At 44.1% G+C, this 19971-nt stretch overlaps 1 protein-coding gene across 8 annotated transcripts in view; it reads right to left on the reverse strand.

Annotated features, from left to right (window-relative positions):
• Positions 1 to 19971, reverse strand: part of PPIP5K1 (diphosphoinositol pentakisphosphate kinase 1) — a 40243-nt gene that overhangs the window by 4762 nt on the left and 15510 nt on the right. For 4 of the 8 annotated variants that reach the window (XM_010836148.1, XM_010836149.1, XM_010836150.1 and 1 more), the window contains exons 22-30: positions 19666 to 19780; positions 19390 to 19497; positions 18647 to 18763; positions 18327 to 18491; positions 15290 to 15380; positions 12297 to 12422; positions 8096 to 8287; positions 6510 to 6647; positions 9 to 24 (exon numbers count right to left, since the gene is read on the reverse strand). In XM_010836148.1, the coding sequence (XP_010834450.1) occupies positions 9 to 24; positions 6510 to 6647; positions 8096 to 8287; positions 12297 to 12422; positions 15290 to 15380; positions 18327 to 18491; positions 18647 to 18763; positions 19390 to 19497; positions 19666 to 19780 (1068 nt within the window). Of the gene's footprint in view, positions 1 to 8; positions 25 to 6509; positions 6648 to 8095; positions 8288 to 11528; positions 11592 to 12296; positions 12423 to 15289; positions 15381 to 18326; positions 18492 to 18646; positions 18764 to 19389; positions 19498 to 19665; positions 19781 to 19971 lie in introns of all 8 variants that reach the window. The other 4 variants (XM_010836152.1, XM_010836151.1, XM_010836153.1 and 1 more) reach the window with 4 other exon arrangements.

The following is a 19971-nucleotide window of genomic DNA, read 5'->3' on the forward strand; positions in this document are numbered from 1 at the left end:
TGCTGTGCATAGAGTCAAAGAGAGCTGGACAGGTGAGGGATAGAGAGGGAAGGAAAAAAAAAAGCCCATGAAGAATTCAACAGCCACAGGTTCTAAATATAAGTCAAATCCGACTTATACTTCCTCAGGCTGAAAAGTAGCATGTCCTAAGGACCCTTCATACAAACCATTTTTAATATTTTAAACTGTATGTTATGAATATTTTCAAACATTTTTTCAAAATACTTGAAAGACTAGTACAGTCAATACCTATATATTCATCTTCTTTAACATGTTAACATTTTGCCATTTTTGTCTCATCTATTTCTTCATGCTAAAGTTTTTTAAAATAAATGACAAACATTATGAAACATTTCACCTCTAATACTTCAGTATTCATTTCTAAAGTACAAGACATTTTCCCTATATAGCCATACACCAGATAAACTTAAAAAATACCCTAATATCATCTAAATACCCAATCCATATTCAAATTTCCCCCAATTATTCCCAAAATGTCTTTCATAGTAAGATCCAAACATGGACCATGCATTCCATTTTATTATGTCTTCAAAGTCTCTTTTAATCTAGGATACAGCTTCCCCTATTTATTTTTTTCATAGTGACTTTTTGAAAAGAACAGGACAGCTGTCTCATAGAATGTCATATTCCACTCTCTGGATTTGTCTGATTGCTTCCTCATAGAATCATTTAACTTGTTTCACTATCCCTATAAACTGGAAGTCAGATATAAAAGGCTTGATTCAATGATTCAAGTGTTTTTCTTTTCTGTAGTATAAAAATGAATGCTTACATTTTAAATGTTTTTTTTAGGTTTTGATAATTTTTTTAAAAATTGAAGCATAGTTCACTTATAATGTATACAACAAAGGTATACAGCAGAGTGATTCAGTTATCAGAATATAAATATATATTCTTTTTCAGATTCACTTGTACTTCCACTGTGGATGTACTGTAATTCAACATTACAAGATATTGAATATAATTCTCTGTGCTATACAGTAGGTCCCTGTTGGTTATCTACTTCATATATTGCAGTGTGTATACGTTAATACCAAATTTCTAATTTATCCCTCTTCCCCCTTTCCCCTTTGGTAACCATAAGTTTGTTTTCTACATCTATGAGTCTATTTCTGTTTTATAAGTAAGTTCATCTGTACCATACTTTAGATTCCACATATAAGTGATATCATATGATATTTATCTTTGACTTATTTCACTTAGTATGATAATCTCTAGGTCCATCCATGTTGCTGCAAATGGCATTATTTATCCTTTTTTATGGCTGAGTAATATTCATATATATATATGTGCACCACATCTTCTTCATCCATTTATCTGATGAACATTTAGTTGCTTCCATATCTTGGCTACTGCAAATAGTGCTGCTATGAATCCTGGGGTGCATGTATCTTTTCGAATTATGGTTTTCTCTGGATATATGCCCCGAAGTGGGATTTCTGGATCATATGGTAGTTTTATTCCTAGTTTCTTAAGGAGCCTCCATACTGTTCTCCAGAGTGGCTGCACCAATTTGCATTCCTACCAACAGTGAGGGAGGGCTCCCTTTCCTCCACGCTCTCCCCAGCATTTATTATTTGTAGACTTTGAAGATTGGCAGTCTGACATTGCAGGCAGATTCTTTACCTTCTGAACCACCAGGGAAGCCCCTTGGCAAGAATACTCAAAGAATATTCTTGAATATGTCCATCATATTGGAGGCACATAATGTCTCATTATCCCACTAAGTTACGACTAAGTTGGCGTGTGTGCATGCTCAGTCGTGTCCAAAGCTTTGCAACCCTACAGACTGTAGTCTGCCAGGCTCCTCTGTCCATGGGATTTTCCAGGCAAGAATACTGGAGTGGGTTGCCATTTCCTACTCCAGGGGATCTTCCCAACCCAGGGGTCAAAACAGCATCTCCTGTATCTCCTGAAATTGGTAGGTGAGGCTAAGTCTACTAATGAGGTTTAAATAGGGCTCACAAGATCTCACCATTGAAAAAGCTTCCCCTTCTGATTATAGATGATACTTTGGCACTGTGGAACCTGACTTTTCGACTTTTCTTTGTGTTAGTATTCACTGATGATCCTTAATTATTTTATTACAAGTGTCAAGTGGTGATTTTCTAATTCTATTAAGTCTTCTATATTTATTAGCTGGCATATTTTCTGTAAAGAAGAACTTTCTCTCTTCAACTGGCACCATTTGATTACATTAAAACTGCAGTTCTTACTGAACAGGTAGGATAAGGGTTTATTTCCCTTTAATTAGTTTTCAGAAGAAAGAGTTGGTAAAAAGTATTCACCAATAGTAGCAGATGATTATTATCTTTGTTCTCTTTCTTGTAAGATTCATTATGAGCTTGTGGATGTTCACATGTTTAGTGCACTTTTATCGATTATAGTAAGTTATTCTTTTTAATACTAAAACAATCCAGTTCTGGTCAGTGGGAGCCTATTCAGGCTTGAGTGCTTCCTTGTTTTTGTTACAGCATGCCTCAGGATCACCTTGAGCTTTCCGTGCCCTAGATAATGCATCCTCAATAAAACTGGTTCTTGGTGAAAGTGAAAAAACTTAGATATTTCATTGGTTTGTAATCCCTCAAATGGTGACATTACATTAACAGATATAAAGTAATCTGTAGTATTAAAATTTCATGTGGTGGGGAGTGATTGGAGGGAAAAAATGTAAAAATACTCTATAGGATAGGATGTGATTTAAAAAAAAAGAAAAGGTTAAAAAACATGGACCTAGACCAAGAATACAACCATGGAATCCTGGTTGCTTTTAGTGGGGGATGATATGTGGAAACCAAAATCTAGGTGCTAAGAGAGCTCACTGATACTGTTTGTAATGCATTGAGTTACAAAAAGCATTAATAAACAATTTATATTGATATTATCAATTCAAATTTAATATTACAGCACTTTAAAAATATTTTTGAATTTTTACTTGTATCTTATTTATCTTACTTTGAAAATTCTTATTCCTAATAGGAACATAATTACTTATTTGCATTACTCTATTATATGTGTGTGTGTGTGCATATGACATATATGTTACAAAATAGTATCAACCTCACTATTAACAAATCACTGAATGAGGATTATAATTATTTTATAATCCTCATTTTTTTTCCACTAAAGGATTTATAGTCAAAGCACAGTACTTCAAACTTATTTGAAAAATGATTTTCCCTATGTGATTATATTACTATTTTGATATACAATTAGGGTAATTTCTTTCCTTTTTTTTTCTTTTTCAATTTTGGGATTTGCTTCTTTTGATTTAGTTTTACATTCTGAAAAACATTTACAGGTTCACAAGTCAAAGATTTATAAAAAGGCATACTCAGAGGAAGTTGCTTTTTCTTCATGCCTTCAGCTCCATTTCTGTTGCTCTCCAGCAGTAAACATTTTATTAGTTTCTGGTATTTACTTTTAGAATTTCTTTTTGCAAATATGTATATTTTCCCTTTATTTTCCCTCATTATAAAATAGGTAATGTACTATCAACACTCTTCCACAACTTTTTAAGTTAACAATATATCCTGGAGATTACTTCACATCAAGACACATATACCCCCCCCACCAAAAAAAAACAGACCTTCCTTACTAGTTTTAACAGAGGCACAGCACTCATTTGAGTGGACACGCCACTGTTTATTCAACCATTCTTGCACTGAAGAACCTCTGCATTGTTTCCAAAAATAATAATAAACAGCATAAATAATGTCCCAATAACTCTATACAAATGTTATTTCAACTTTGTGAACAATACCTTCAGAATAAATTCCTAAAATTGTATTATTAGAAAAGGAAGTAACTGTATCTGTAATTCTCTGAGATATTACAAAATCTACCTTCATAGGGGTTGCACCATTTTGCACTCCCACCAACAATGTATGGAACTGCCTCTCTTGCGACAGACTTGTCAAGAGACTGTGTTATTAAACTTTGGGATTTTTTTCCAAATTAATAGGTGAGATATGATATCTCAGTGTAGTTTTAGTTTGCACATTTCTTATGACCGAGGTTAAGCATCATTTCATAAATCTAATGGCCACTTGCATTTCTTTCTTCGTAAACTATCCTTTAAAAAAAATCACACTTTTGGTCTTTTCCTTCTGACATGTAAGAGTTCTCTGTATTTTAGGATGATTGAGCCTAAATGTGATATAAATTGCAGAAAAAATTTTTTTCTTTGCTTATGATACTGCTACTGGCTTGCAACATTAAAAAAAATGTTTATATTACTTAAACATCATAATCTTTTCCTACTGTTTCCCAAATTTGAGTTTGAGTCACAATTAGGCTCTCCTTATTTTCCAGTGATAAAAGAATCTACCACCATCACCCCTGCTTACTTTTAGTACTTGCATGATTTATTTTTATTATTATTGAAGTGAAGGCCACATAACATAAAGGTAACATCTTAAAGCATATAATTCTGTGGCCTTTAACGCATCCACAATGTGCAATTGCTACCTATATCTAGTTCCAAAACATTTTCATCACAGCCCCCTCCCCCCAAAAAAGAAAACCCGTATCTATTAAGAAGTCACTCCCCGTTCTACCCTACTTTCAATCCCTGGAAACCACTAATTTGCTCTCTGTCTCTGTTCTGGATCTTTCATATAAATTGAATCATACAATATGTGACTTTTTCTGTCTGGTTTCTTTCACTTGGCATGTTTTTGAGGTTCATCCATATGGCAACATGTATCAGTACTTCACTCCTTCTTATAGTTCAGTACTATGAGATTATATGCATATACCACATTTTGCTTATCCATTCTTGTATACTTCAGTCATTTCCACCTTTTGACTATTATGAATAGTGTCACCATAAACTTTTGTGTGTAAATCTTTGTTACAGTACCTGTTTTCAGTTCTTCTGAAGGGAGGGGAATTTCTGAGTCAAACAGTAATACTATATTTAGGTTTTTGAGGAACTGTGAAACTGTTTTCCACAGAGGCTGCACCCTTTTACATTTCCACCAGTAATGTACAAAAATTCTAATTTGTTCATGGCATTACCAACACGTATTTTCTGCTTGCTTTTACTCTATTTCTCTCCTTTTTAAAATTATAGCCATCCTAGTTGGTGTGACTTTGATCTGTATATCCCTAATGATCACTGAGGGTGAGCAGTATCTCATGTGTTTCTTGCCTATTTGTATATCTTCTCTGAAGAAGTGTCTACTCAAGTCCTTTGCTCACTTTTAAGTTGGGTTGTTTGTCTTTTTAATTAACTAATTTTTGGCTGTGTTGGGTCTTCATTGCTGCCCAGGCTTTCGTGTTGCGGTGAGTGGGGGCTACCCTCCATCGAGGTATGCAGGCTTCTCATTGTGATGACTTCTCTGGTTGTGAAGCATGGGCTCTAGAGCATGGGTTCAGTAGCTGTGGTGCATGGGCTTTATTGCTCCGCGGCACGTGGAATCTTCCCAGACCAAGGACTGAACCTGTGTCTCCTACTTTGGCAGGCAGATTCTTACCTACTGTGCCACCAGGGAAGTCTCTGCTTGTCTTTTTGTTGTTGAAGTGTTATATTCTGGATCTTTATCAGATATATGATTTGCAAATATTTTCTCCTTTTCTATAGGCTGTCTTTTCACTTCTTTTTTTCCCCCATTTTTATTTACTTATTATTTTTGGCTGTGGTGGGTCTTCATCGCTACATGCAAGCCTTCTCTAGTTGCAGTGAACAGGGGTTACACTCTAGTTCAGTGCAGGGCTTCCCACTGCAGTGGCTTCTCTTGTTGGAGAGCACGGGCTCTAGAGTGTGCAGGCTCAGTAGCTGTGGCCCATGGGCTTAGTTGCCCCATGATATGTGCGATCTTCCCGGACCAAGGATTGAACCTGTGTCCCCTGCATTGCCAGGAGGATTCCTAACCACTGAACCACCAGAGAAGTCTGCATGGTTTAATTTTTACTTGCAGATCTCTGAACCCTGTGGAGTTTATCCTGGTATATAACATGAAGTATGGATTCAGTTTTAATTTTTGTCAAATGACTATTCAATTGTCTCAATTCCATTCCTTAAATTCTATCTTTCCCCTAGTATTTTGAAATGCTAACTTCAACCATTTCTGGACTTACTATTTTGTTTGCTTGGTCTCTGTCCATTCATGTATCAATACTACACTGTTTTCACTATAGACGTTTTATAAAATGTTTTACAATCTGGTAGGGCCAACATGCCTTCATTGCTCTTCTTTTCAAGATTTCCTTGGCTATTCTTGTTTGTTTGTTTTATGAGCACTTCAAAGTCAGTTTGTCTGACTTTAGAAAAACAATAGTATTTTTATTGAGATCACATTAAATTTATAAATTAACTTTGGAAGGAGTGATAGTTCTATGCTTTTGAGTTGACCTATGCAATTAAACATTTTTTTTAAGTCTACTTTTTCGGAGTGCCTATCTTTTTAACTTACCACTCAAGCTCTGGGGAGCATGGGAGTGGGGGCAGAGATAGTGGTTCAAGATAAGAGGATTCTCTATACCTGCAGACGCCTGTGCTTGGGCTTCAGTGTGGCGTTGGCAGACTCTACTCAAGAATTCACTCACTTGACGCAAGGAAAGGGCATTATGCAGTGTTTCCAGGGGGTAAATAGTAGGCACCATGGAGCACCCCTCAAATCCTGTTAGAAAACAGATGGGCAAAGTCAGTGTTATTCCTGCTGGATATACTCCAACTGGCCAAGGAAGCATGGAGAGTCCCTGAGCACCATCAGGAGTGTCTGTGGCTTTTGGAGCGTGGGATATCCCAGATTCTCGGGAAAGGGAACTCTAGAGCCCCTACGGGAGTCTATTTCTGTCATTTCCTAAAAATTCCCCAACTCTGGGTGAGTGAAATCACCTCGCACCCTCCTATGGAAAGCCGGCAATGTCCCATGGGAAAATCAACACAATCCCAATAAGGTGAGCACCCATACTCTTCTTATACTTTCGGGGGTGGAGGGGGGTGTGGATGGGGAATAGAACAAAGGTCCAGAGGGAAGGGGTGCAATTGTACGTCTGAATGAGAGGTAGGGAGTCGTGGAGCTGGGAAGAAACAGCAGATTTCAGGGATCACGTACTAGAGAACCAGATTAAGGAGAAGGGTTTGGGACCTGAGGAGGGGTTCATGCAGATTTCGGATGTGGGTAGAAAGGCTAGGATATTTGGAAGCTGGATGGCATGCAATACACGTGAAGCTCAGCTCAGGAAAACCACATGCATGAACAGGTTGGGGGATGGAAGTTCTTTCTTGGTTATTTCCATCACATCAAAGCTTCTTTCCTCTGTTCTCACTGCAAACCCCAGACTTGCTAGGATTTCTCTATTCCTTCAGGAAAATGAGGCAAACCCCCTAGAAAAAAGAATAAATACTGATTCTCTGCTCTGAACCCAACAACTCCAATGTAGATCTACAATGTAGGGTGAAGGGTGAACCAACTCTAATCTCAGGGCCTGCTGATGGGAAAAAACGTCCCCGTTAAAGAATCAAGAAGCATACATCTCAACCACTTTTTCAGTCCCTCATCTTTCCTGTGTTTCCTTTATAGTTCCTTAGAGGGACTAAGGGTAGGCAGGACAGCAACATTTATGCAAGACATAGCCTAGAGTCTGACAATGATTAAAACCTATATAACTCAAAAGGATTATACCTGACCATCTTCTAACCTTGGGCCCTTGGTCACTTCAAGGGTACAACTGAAACCTCTGTGCCTCCATTAGCGGCAGGAGGGCAGGAGAGGTACAGTCCCCAGATGCTCAGGGTGGCTAGAGAAACATCTGGATTTGAAGAAGGTGATCACAGAGATAAGAACAGATTCCAGGGCAAGAGACTGCTCCTGTACCGAATAGCACCGGGAATAGGTAACATTAGGAGGCAGTGAGGGAGGAGAGTGGGAAGAGGATGAGCAGCCAGCACTACAGCCACGAGGCAGCCTGGCCCCAATCCCATCCAAGCAACTAAATGCAAGTCGCATAACCTCAGGGCAGAGAGGAGAAAGGAGCAGGTGGGCGCTCCTGCCAGAAGTGCAAGAAGCAAAGCAGTCAGTCCCAGCCAGGGCAGTGGCGGCAGCCCGCTCAGTGGCAGGGGTACCGTAGAGGCACTCGGGGTCATCCTGGCCTGAGCGCAGCCAGTTCCGGAAGAGCCGCAGGTGGTAGGAGCACTGGTGCAGGTGATGTGCCAGCGCGGCGTCCAAGGACACCGGCCGGCCCCCCGTGCAGTCAGAGGAAAAACCGCGCAGCAGCCGGACCACAGGGTGCTGGTCATCCAGCAGCTCTGGAGGGGCTGGGGGACCACAGCAGGAAGCACGGAGATAAAGAGAGAGAAGAGGGAGAGACAGTGAGGGGGCGCTGGATGACAGACGCACTCCTGGGAGGCAGGGCCATTCAGCTCCAAGGTGAGCTAAGAGGGGAGCAGAGACATCAGAGCCATGGTCAGAGCCATGGGGCAGCCCTCGCAGCGGGGAAGAGTACTGGCATCATGCTAAGAGAAGTCTGGAAGAGCTGAGTCTAAAAGAACGGGCAAGTGAGACCCCATCGTGCAGCAGCCCCACCCCCGCGTCTTGTTGTGCAGAATTCAGTCAGTGCTTACAGACTGCAGTCACATCTTTCTGGACTGGGTGAGCTGGCCATTCTGTAGCTGGGAACTCCAGTGTCCCTGATCGTTCTTGGACAAAGCCTAGTTAGGGCTCGCTTCTCAGATGAATGTATTTGCAAGGTTGGGATAGAGATGAAAAGATTCAAAGTCACTGGGAGAAGGTCAAGAATGGTATAGGTGATCGAGATAAAGCCTGAAGCTAAATGGCTCCTAAAGACTCAGACCTGGTCCTCTGGACCAGACTCTGAGCCAGCCACAGACAAGGATGGTGTTAGGCAGCTGACACAGATGAGCAGCAAACCAGGTGACCTTTAAAACAGCATGTAAAAAAATGGAATCAATATGTGAAAATGCCAATACTGATTAATCATCCTTCACTCTTGTTCAAATACAGCCTTTAAAAAGGTACAGGGTCTTATAAACTGATGATAGGATCTACAGAAAGTAGGATCAAGGATGGTGGGAACAACTGCTCACAACTCCCAGACCAGAGGTGGGTTCCACAGGGTGACCCATGTGACTATGGTTCCCAAGACCCTAGTTCGGATGTCTAGAGATTTCTGTATCCATGGTCACACAACTGTCTGGGTCCCTAGAAGAGAATGGGCTGGGCAGATCTGGTGGGCACACTGACGCTCTGGATGAGGGAGAGCCACAGTGTCTTTCCCACTATATTAGTTCACCTTGGTAAGTTCAGCGTGCAGTTTAGTAAGGGGCCATACTTCCATACTTGAGGCAGGCAGAGGATGTGACGGCAGCTTACCAGGAATACAGGCAGGGATGGGCGGAGGGATGTTCTCCTAACAAAGCAAGGAAGTAGCAGTGCCTGGCCTCCTTCTCAAAGCCAGGTCCAGTTTCTCCAGCTGCTATTTCAAAGCCACGCATCATGGCAAAGAGATGGTAATGATGGATGGTAGGTTGGCACACTGTTGTGAACTAAGCTGCTGCAAGCAATTGTGGACAGAGCATCCACTCTGTAATTGCTGGGTCGGTCCAGTCACATTTGGCCATGGGGTAAAGCCCTCATATTGTCTTGAGGGCCAAATTAAATCTAGATAATCTCAAGCAAGAGACATAAGAACTCCACGTCTATTTCTGCTAGATCCCAGATTCTGGTTTCTCAGGCACTTTAGCCTTCAAGCTCAAGTGCAAGAACAAAGGCCAGCAGAACCCTGAAGATGCATGCAGGGTATTGGAGGGGATCTTGAAATTACTCTCCTGCATGGTAATTGTCCAGGTCTTTCTTCCTCTCCTCCTTTTGGTAGAATTAATTCTTCTTTTCTTCAATTGGTAAAGCTGCTAACCAAGGCTTCAGGAAACTAGAGATACATACAGAGGCTTAAGGATCTATTTAGGGGATTTGGATCTTTTCTCACAGATTACTTAGGCGAGTTGTGATTTAGCTCTGAGGTCAGGGGCCCAAGTTCCTAGTACTATCTTCTGTACCCTCCCTAAGTAACAAGCCTCCAAGTCCAAATCCCAGGCGTAGTGTTGGTGCATGAGGTTATACTCTGGAGATGACTGTGGCATGAAGGCCAGAAGAACTTGAGGCTAACCACACAGTCAGGCCACTCGGAATGGGAAGATCCTGTCACAGGCACAAATGGGAGCAGAGGATGGGGGTAGGGTGTAAACTGAAAATGTATAGACTAGTCAGACTAGGGAGACCCCAGCAGTGCTGAGTGGAGAGGTATGGCCTGAACTGGCTGAGAGCCAGCAGCTGCCACTGGCTAAGGAGCAGGTGATCAGTACCTGGAGTTTCTTCCAGCCAGGAGGCCAGGCTAATTTCACCTCCCTCAGAGAGTCTTAGCTCTTGAACAGAAGAAAATCATATCAAACAAAATTGGATTTACCTTGAAGATAAGATACAACTGCAGAGAGAAACTAAGGATACAAAGGATAAAGCAAAGGTGAAGTCCTGGGCTCCTCACCACATCCTACAAATGAGACCACAGCCCTTCAGTCTGGGTTTACACAGATCTCTAAACTCTCCCACCTTAGAGTGGGCAGACCCTGTTCTTCAGTATTCTTTTTTTTTTTTTTTCAGTATTCTTGAAATATGATTTATTCCTAAGCTCCCCCAGAATCCCCAGTAGATATCCTCCTCTTTACCTCCCCTTCTATGAGGCCACAGTGCTACAGAGAGGCTGGGGCAACATGGAAACCACGTGTAAACCCTCAAGGCACAATTCTTTTTCCTGAACCTACCACCTCCTACTCCTCTCTTTCTCTCTTTTATCCCATATCAATCTGGACTCCTGTTTTGTAGGCCCAGGCCCTAGATTAGTAGTAACATAAAGCAGATGTCAGGAGCACAAGAGCCACACAAAATACACACAATGGTGGGAGACAGGAATACAGAGATGGAACACAATATGCTCAAGACTAATGCCCTTTACGAGTAGGCTTGGGAACTGGGGACCACAGCATTGTTCCACAAGCAAATTAGTTGTCCACTCCAACAAAAGAACTGGTGAAAAAAATAGGAAGGTCAAAATTATATAAGCTGAGGAGTTGGAGAAAAAAAGAGAAAAGAAATGGGGATGATACAGGAAATACTACTCTCTTCCTAAGAAGGGAAACCATTATCATGTTTGTACAAAGCCTGGCAGTCATGTGATGGGAAAGGAAGAGGTGTAACTCGTTTTGGTGACAATGCTGAAAAAAAGTGACACAATGGGGATGAAGGTGACCACAGAAGTAAGACCTTGAGTTGCCCCAGGGATCGGGCAGCCAGGCTGCGGCTGAGGCTAAGGTCTGTCACAACAAGGAGTACACCCCAGAAGGGACAGTTAGTGAGTGGTTCATTCAGAGACAGCAGGGTGTCAACACAGTGGAGGGAGAGGGAAGTCAGTGTCAGAACTCAGAGGTTAAATGTCTGGCGGTGACATGGTGAGGAGGAATGACGTTGAGTCAGAAGCAAACGTACCGTTAGTCGGATGCTTTGCAAACGACACAGAAAATCGTTTTACGGCCGGGACAAACAAGAGCTCTGGGGAGAAAAGACATCACGGGGATTATACCCACCGCGGTCCCCGCCCTCTGCTCTGGAATTTGTTCACAACATACTCTGTTCTTCACTGTTAGTAACAATCTGCTCCCACCCCCACCCTGTAGGTCCCTGTCTACTGTATTTCAATCTTTTCCTTTGGATAATCTCCTCTCAGGAATCCGTGTGTCATCTCTACCACAATAAGGCCCCACAAACAGCCCTAACCTCACCACCACATCCTCTTTTTGGTCATTCGGAAATAAAAACCTTTGCAGAAACTCTCATCCCTTCCCCCGATCTCTTCCCAGGTTGTTTTTCCTGCCTTGGCTGAACAACGTCCCCATTCCTGACCTCCTACATTTTCAAGGTATCACTCATTCTTCCTGACCACGGGTCGCCCTTTTTGGTCCTTACCCCTAAAGGCCAGAATCCAGGAAAGAATACGAAGGTGGGGTAAACTGATGCGGCAGGGCTGTATGTGGGAGATTATGAAGGGATAAGCATAAATAAGTAGTATTCGTATGGCGAGAGGGAATGCAAATGGAGGGGTGGTGGGGGTCCTGGTTCTTTCTCCCCTCGATAACTGATGCAGGAAACTCATAAGGCCAGTGTCAGTGCCATTTAAGCATGAACTGTTCTTGAGCTGTGTCTTTGCTGGCAGACGCATGAAGAAAATTGTTGCCCTCCCCAAACCCACCCACATACCATCTCGGTGCTTCAGACTGGCGGGTGGAAGCTTTTTGCCTTGGCTGCGGGCGTAGTCCTGAAGATTCGGGGCGCTGGAGGAGCCACCCAGCACTGTGGTGCTGAACAGCCCCGTGCACTGTGAGCCTGCAAGGCCGGGAGTGCATTAGTAGCCACGCAAAGCTGCAATTACCGCACAGAAGTACACACGACTTCACATGACAACATCAGGACACACATACACATAATCATTCAGAGCCACCACCCAGTGGCCACCTCTCACAACCACAGACAGCTATCACTACGGTCCATAGCCACGCTGGGCAAGCAGAGTGAGGAGTCTCCCGAAAGTCTGCTTGACGGATACAAGAGGCCACTACGAATACAGGGTTAGTCATATTAGGGGCGTCAAAGAGGTACTCAAGAGGGATAAACTGTGCTCTCTAGGTGGCTCCCAGAAATGTTCGAAGAACAGGTGGATTCCTCTTGCTCTCCCTAGACATAATTCAGTGCTCCTTATGCTCAAAATAGGGTTAGAAGAACCCAGAGATCGAGTCCCTTATATGTGTGAAAGGAAAGAACTTTGATTGGAACTAGAAACCAAGTTTTGAGTAGTCAACTCAAATACCAAGTTCTCATAAGTTCCAATTCCCCCTGTTTTTCATCCAACATTCCCTCCCTTCTGTTCTCCTTTAGCCTTTTTACCTTTCCCAAGAAAGTATGAGACTCACTAAATTTTTAAAGCTGGCATGGATTTAAAGATTGTCCAGTTCAACCTCTTGATTTTAGAGATGAAGAAACTGAGATTCAAAAAGGATGTCATTTGCTCAAGGTCATACAGTTTGTTTAGAGCTAAGCTGGACTATAATCCGGGTCTCCTAACTCTTAGGATCAACTGTATTGTTAGAAAGGAAATAATGATTTTTTTTTCATTGGGAAGAAACATAGCATTGTTTCTGAAGTGAAAATAGACACAGATTGAAAGGCATGTGAGGGCTCAGGTGATTTATGTAGAACATGCCTACTAACCGCTGAGCATCCTACTCAGGAAAACCTGATGAGCAGAAAAACAGCAAAACTCACATGCTTTTTCTGCTCTTGAAAGTTTGTTGTCTTGTAAGTCTTATGCTCATTGCCAGATGCTCACAATGTAAGTTCAAAGAAAGCAAAGAGACCTCTTGCCAATAAGAGGAGTAAACAAAACTTGAAAAATCCCTGAAGCAAGTAAATCAAGTGAGTCATGTCTCAAATCAAGAGTAGGGTTGGGCCCCTCCATGGTCCCCTCTCCTACCTACTACAGCCCACAAAGAGACAATGGGCAGGAGGAAACAAGATTAACATCGCAATTTGTGGGATCTTCTCCTCCACTTCTAGATCCATCTTAGCCAAGACCCCAGGTTTGGCGTGGGAACTTGACATTCATATGGCAAATGGACAGAGGGAGAGGAGGTCAGTTTCCTTTGAGCCCATAGAGAAGGGATTTGCTTTCAGGGGCCCCAACACTTCAGGGTCATCACAGATATCAACAAGTTCAGATGGCTAATAACTTCTGCCCTGGAACCGTGCACCATTCCTCTATGTGGCATATTCTCCTACATTTCACGTGCAAACCACCTCTAGGATAGAGCTCAAGAGAGAGACAAGGATTGCTAAATGTCTGCTTTTCTTCAGAGAAGCTGAAGCTGGCTGGCTCTATCCCAGACCACCCCCAGGCTTTGTTCTACATTCACTTCCTCCACTGGGGGATTTTTCTGGTGTAGTCCTGCCAGTGCTGTACTGCTCAGCGTTGGATCATCTCAGCGGGTAGTCTGTACCTTAGCACCACCATCTGTCCACCGCACTCAGATCTCTGCATTGTTCTTGACAGCACTGCCTCTTAACTGGGCCAGACATACCCATCCTCTTTCCCAGCCTACCTGAAACCCAGTCTTTTCTGGGGCTTCTGGGGGAAAGAATTCCATAGCACAGATCTAGACACTAGTCATTTGTTTTTCATGCACCAAACCATCTACTTCTTTCTAGGGCTCCAGAAGACAATCTACTCCCATACGATTAGCCTGGAAAGTTCCCCCAAACCCTTCTTCTCCTTGCTGGTCCAAATGCTGGCCATTTGGGGGCCAGGAAATTAGGTGCCAAAGAGAAAAGTAACAGAAAAATGAAAGCAGCACAATGGGACAAGATAGAAAAAACAGAGTCTAGACCCCACAACATGTGTCTAACTGCCAGGTCTGGGTCCTGGCTCACGGGCACTGTCCAAAGATAGCCCCTCCCAAGGACCACTCCCCACTCCCGAAGAATACAATACCCTCTTAGGCTTGGTCCTTCCTGTAGTCTGTGTTCTTAGGAAAGGTTGAATGATGTTCTCCACCCCTCTCCAGGAATCAAAAAAATCAAGAGACATTCCCTCAAAGTCCTGAGAGAAGCCTCTGCCACTACACCAGTCTCAGATTTGTCCCTCAATTTTCAGGAAGGAAGGAAAAAAAATTACAGGATTAGGAGATGATGAAGGGGAGGGCGTGGAGGTAGGAAGGGCCAGAGCAGGGATGTAATAAACACAGGTCTCAAAGGAAGACATAGCGCAAGTTTTCCAAATGAGGAACATGACCCCTGTTGAGGTGGGGGTTGGGGGAGGGGGCTCACAAGTACATCTGTTTATAGCTTTGTCTCTGATGACTCTGAATGGTCACTGTCTCTATGGACCCTTAATGTCTGGGCTAGACTAAAGGGACAGATAAGGAATAAGAAGTGAAGCCAGAAAAATGCCCTCAGTCAAAGAAATGGGGGTTGGTGTAGAAAACCAAAATACAAACACCATCCTGGAATGGAGACAATCACCTGGGGTCAAACTTCACATCTGAATATGGTTTCTCCCACTACATCCTCCCCAGCCCCATCCAACAACTCCACCAACTAGAGGACCCGAACTCCCATGACTACGGTTTCCCACAATAAAACTCTAAAGAACAGACAGACACCCCTTCCCAACAATGGTCAGAGATGCTGGAAAGCCATACCTAGGCCGCTCTGCTTCATCTCTGTCGGTGGCCGTGAAGATGAGAAGAGTCGGTGCCCACCAGGCCTCGAGGAGGAGGTCTCAGAAAGCACCTGGGGAAAGAAGACTGTGTGAACACTGAGACACTTCAGCGGAGAAGTCTAAACCCAGGCCCTGAGTTCCTGCCCCTGTGAAACCAAGCAATGTCATAAAGTTTAAGAACCAGAGTACTTCTGTGGGAAAGAAGAATACAAAGTCTAAGAATGCGTTTTACAGAGGAAACTGCCCAGGGAACCCTTCTATACTAGAAAGTACTTCTGTTTCTAAAATGCCTGTCCCTGCAGCCCTCCAATCCCAAATCTGAGAAACCATTAGTCAACCATTCTCAGTTCTCAGCAGGGCACGGTTCCTTCATCTTTATATCCTTCCGCAGAACTCAGAAAGCCCATCACAATAGCTCAGCCACAGTAAGAAGTAAAGCCTGCCCATGCCCACTTCTTTCCACGGGACAGTTGTGGTTACAGCAACCATACTTAGTTTCTTTCTTTAAAAAAAAAAAAAACTTATTTGGCTTCACTGGGTCTTAGTTGCATCGTGCTAGGTCTTCAGTCTTCATTGCAGCATGTGGGATCTACTTCTGTGACCAGGGATTGAACTCTAGCCCCCTGTACTGGAAGCATGCAGTCTTAGCCACTGGACCATAAGAAGTCCCCATACTTAGTTTCTTATTTGAACCAGAAGCCCTCCCCTCCACTCCTAGAGACATGAAATGAATTTCCAAAAAGCCTACAAGAGTTCAGTCACACAACCCCCAGCACACACCCTCCTCAGCAGCGTTCTGAGTCCCTAAGTCCCAGAAGGCAAAGACAAGGGCAATCAAGGAAGACGAGGTACACAGGGACACGTGTCCGCAGGAGGCCAAGTGCATGGTGGACACAGCCCGGGACTGTAGGCTGATGGTGGGGGAAGGCCAGGGGAGGTCCCCTGACCTCTGGTGGTGCCCTCCCCTCAAGGGGATTAGGTCCAGGCTCCCCGTGCACTGAATGTTCATGACCTGCAATCAGGCCGAGTGGAAAACCGGCCATGCCTCCTCACACCCCAGGCTCTCCAAAGCCTTAATGCCCACTGGGCAGAGACAGCTGTAGGGCCAGAGAGGACGATCACCTAGGGCATGGCTGCTGTGAAGGTCACAGGTTTTTAAATTCTAAACCAGTCCAAACACATAAGAGAAGAAGGGACGAAGAGAAGGGTCATAGTTGATAAGAAAAAGACTACTGATGCCTATATTTATAAAACAAGGAGAGGAACTATTACTATGAAAAGGCTGCATGAACAAGCAGCAGAGAGAAGATTTTATTGCAAAGCTGAGGAGCATATCTTGGGCAACCATCAGCCTGAAGAGCCATGGTACAAGAAGAACCAGTAACTGAGAGATAGAAATCTGATGACAACAGGAAGCTTCCTGTAAGCCTGAAAGAAAGAAATCAATTTCATCAAGTCGGGAAGATAACACACTGGGAGCTCTGCTTTGCCTATGTCTCTTGACTGCTTAAATCAGAAGAAAAGGGGGTCCAGCACAACAGTGCCAGAGGAGCTGACGTGAATGGAGAAGACACTGGATGTGGAGAAGTCTATTACTTGACAATTATATGTCATTCTGTCCAAGTGGTCTACCCACATGAGTCGGCAGGGTTCTAATGTACTGTGGATACTAAGTTAACATATCTTAAGGAGTGAATGATACATACCCCACCTAAAGAAATTGAGTATTCATGACCTCAAATCCACCTTAATGTAATCAGAAAGAAAAAGATGAGTCTAGGACAGAGGCTGTAGTTTGTCTTCTCCAAAATCTGAACCATGAACCTTTGGCTGAACCTATGTAAGCTAATCATAGATTCTTCTGACATACTTCAAAATGGAAAGGCCAGTTCCTCTAAGACAGATAACTGGTACCAAACCAAGTGAACAGATTCATCTGTCAAAGCAGGACCCACACCAGTCATGGTCCTGAGACAGGGCTAAATCATGGGGTCAAAGAGTGTCAATGAGCCAAAGAAGGAAAGGATCTCTCCAGGAAGAAAAGACCAAAACTTTGGTTTTTACCCCAGGATAAAATGTAAGATTTACAAAAATCCTTTCCTCTAGGCTAGAACCAGAGCTAGACACAAACTCCAAGCACAGCAGAACACAGGCCCAGGTTGATAAACCTCATCCGACCAAAGGGGAGACAGACAGAACTCCAGGCTTGATTCCCTTTCTGAAATGAGAGTATAGATAACTCTAAAGGGGTTAAATGAAAGTGCCATTTTTAGTAAAGTGATATTTACTACTATCAGAGCCATAATATTTACCCAAGACAGCAAGAAGATGGAGAGGGCTTGGCCTTTAATCAACTGGGGGGGATTGGGGGCAGGAGGAGAAGGGGACGACAGAGGATGAGATGGCTGGATAGCATCACTGACTCGATGGACGTGAGTCTGAGTGAACTCCGGGAGTTGGTGATGGACAGGAAGGCCTGGCGTGCTGCGATTCATGGGGTCGCAAAGAGTCAGACACGACTGAGCGACTGATCTGATCTGATCTGATTGTCCTCATTGCCAACTGTTTACTGAACATCTATATGATGATGAGTATTACTTGTATTCATATATTACAGATGAAAAAAATTGAGGCTTGGAGAAGCTGCCTGTCCAAGGTCACACAGCATCTATCAAAAGAGATTTTAGCCCAGAGTTCATGCTGTTTCTATTACATTCTCTTCATTTTCTTTTAAAGAACTGCCTTTTCAAATGCATCCAGAGGCCTCCTCCTCAATCTCATCTCTTGAAGTCCTTGTCTCTCAGATGGCCCTCACCAGCATCTCAGAAGGAGCCTCCAGCTTAAAGGAGCTTTATGGGGAGACCAGCTGTGAAAGTGACATTAAGGGTTACATATACATCAGGGGCAGGAGGACTCTGCTTAAGGTCCCGAGAATTCCACTGAAGGGATTCAGAGATTCACAGATATTGTCCCATGAGCATTTCTACTACTTCCTTCTCCCAGGCCCCTCCCATTACCTCCATGGAGCCGGCTTTGCGGTTACGAATGAGGGGTGATCTCTTTGGGAGGCCGGGGCCCTCAGAGGGCAGAGGCGAGGTCTGCAATGCTCTGTCTGGTTCATCTGATGCCTTCCCAGGGCACAGGTCCTCCACGCTGCCTTGGTCTGCTTTCCTCTCCTCATTCTACCCAACAGCAGGCACAGAAGGGAGAGGTGTTAATGGCCTCCAGCCTCCTACTCCAGTCTCTCCAATCCTTTCAACTTCCCTGTACTGTTTCCGAGTTTCCCACCACTTGGTTCCTAAATCCTCCCGTCCCAAATCCCAGCACTCTGACCCACCTCAGAAGAGGCTGGACGGAATCCACAGCCAGTGGGGGCACTGCCTTCTTCCTCGACACCTTTCACTCCAGGGCTGAAGTGCAATTCAACATGGAACCGCTCCTCCGACAAGGGATCCTACGGGGCATCACCAGAGGAAGGGGAAGTTAGCGAAGCTGAGTATGGTGGTGGAAGACCAGGCAGGGATGATGGAGAAACTCAAGAGGTCACATCCTCCTAGGGAGGGCTGAGGTTTCAGTGTCTCACCCTCCTCTACAGTAACAGCTCCCCACAGTCTAGTCTCATGGGAGCCTCATGTCCTCACCTCCACGTGACTTTCCAACTTCCAGTTCTACAATGGAAGTAGAATGGGGAATCCCCCCCAACCATCTCCTACAGGAATTCAGCTTTGCTACAGTACACACAGCAGCACATTTAAAGGTATCTTTGGGGAGCCAGGTGAATAAGGTATATGTGTAACTGTTTGAGAGGAGAAACATTATTTTTTCTCATTATAACACCGTTCAAATTCCATGCCCTCCCTAATGTCAGAGCTCTGTTCTCTGGTATCTCTCTGACTCAACATCAACCCAGACCATGTCTTTCATTCCAGGGGGAACCTCCTGGACACGCTCTGCGTGCTGCACTTAGACACCACACGTAACTGGATTCCACAGATTCTAAGGATAAGAAAGTTTTCCCCTAAAAGGGGATGGAGGAGAAAGAAGGGGCCCCCTCCTCATCCTGCCCTGTTAGCTCCTCACCCGGGTGTTGTCCTCATAGAGCATGATGACAATCTGGGTCATGTAGTTGAGCTCTGAGATGGCACTGAGATAAGCCAAAGCTCGCTGCCACTGTGTATCCTTGGTTTCCTGCCAAATGCGAGAAGAGGTGGGCCAGTGCCCAAGGACGAGGGCATCAGCAAATGGGCAGGGAGACATGGAAACTAGAGGAAGCTTGCAGTGAAAAAAATGAGGAGGAGAGTAAAAGAACGCTGGGACAGGAAGCTCATAGGCTGAGGGAAAAAGGAAGATCCTTACATCCAGAAGTCCCCCATAGCGGAAGACACTCAGTAGGGAGTGCACGTGGCTCTCACTGGTGAAGTAGAGACGTGTTCGAACATGGCGGCCTGGAGAGAGCACCCCTCGGGAGTACCTGAGACAACAGCCAGGTCACTCACACTGTCAGCCCATTGTCTTCCCGGCCCACCACAAACTCCCTCCTCCCGCCTCAAAGCCTCTCTCCTTTCCATCCCAGAACCCCCTTCCATTCTCGGTTCCCCAAGCGGTCCCGGCCTGGGTTCCTCCTGAGCTCCCTGACATGCCCCCTCCCTCCATCCAGCACCC

Source organism: Bison bison, unplaced genomic scaffold (genome assembly GCF_000754665.1).
Source record: "Bison bison bison isolate TAMUID 2011002044 unplaced genomic scaffold, Bison_UMD1.0 scf7180017864061, whole genome shotgun sequence".
In the NCBI taxonomy this organism is placed as follows: domain Eukaryota; kingdom Metazoa; phylum Chordata; class Mammalia; order Artiodactyla; family Bovidae; genus Bison; species Bison bison.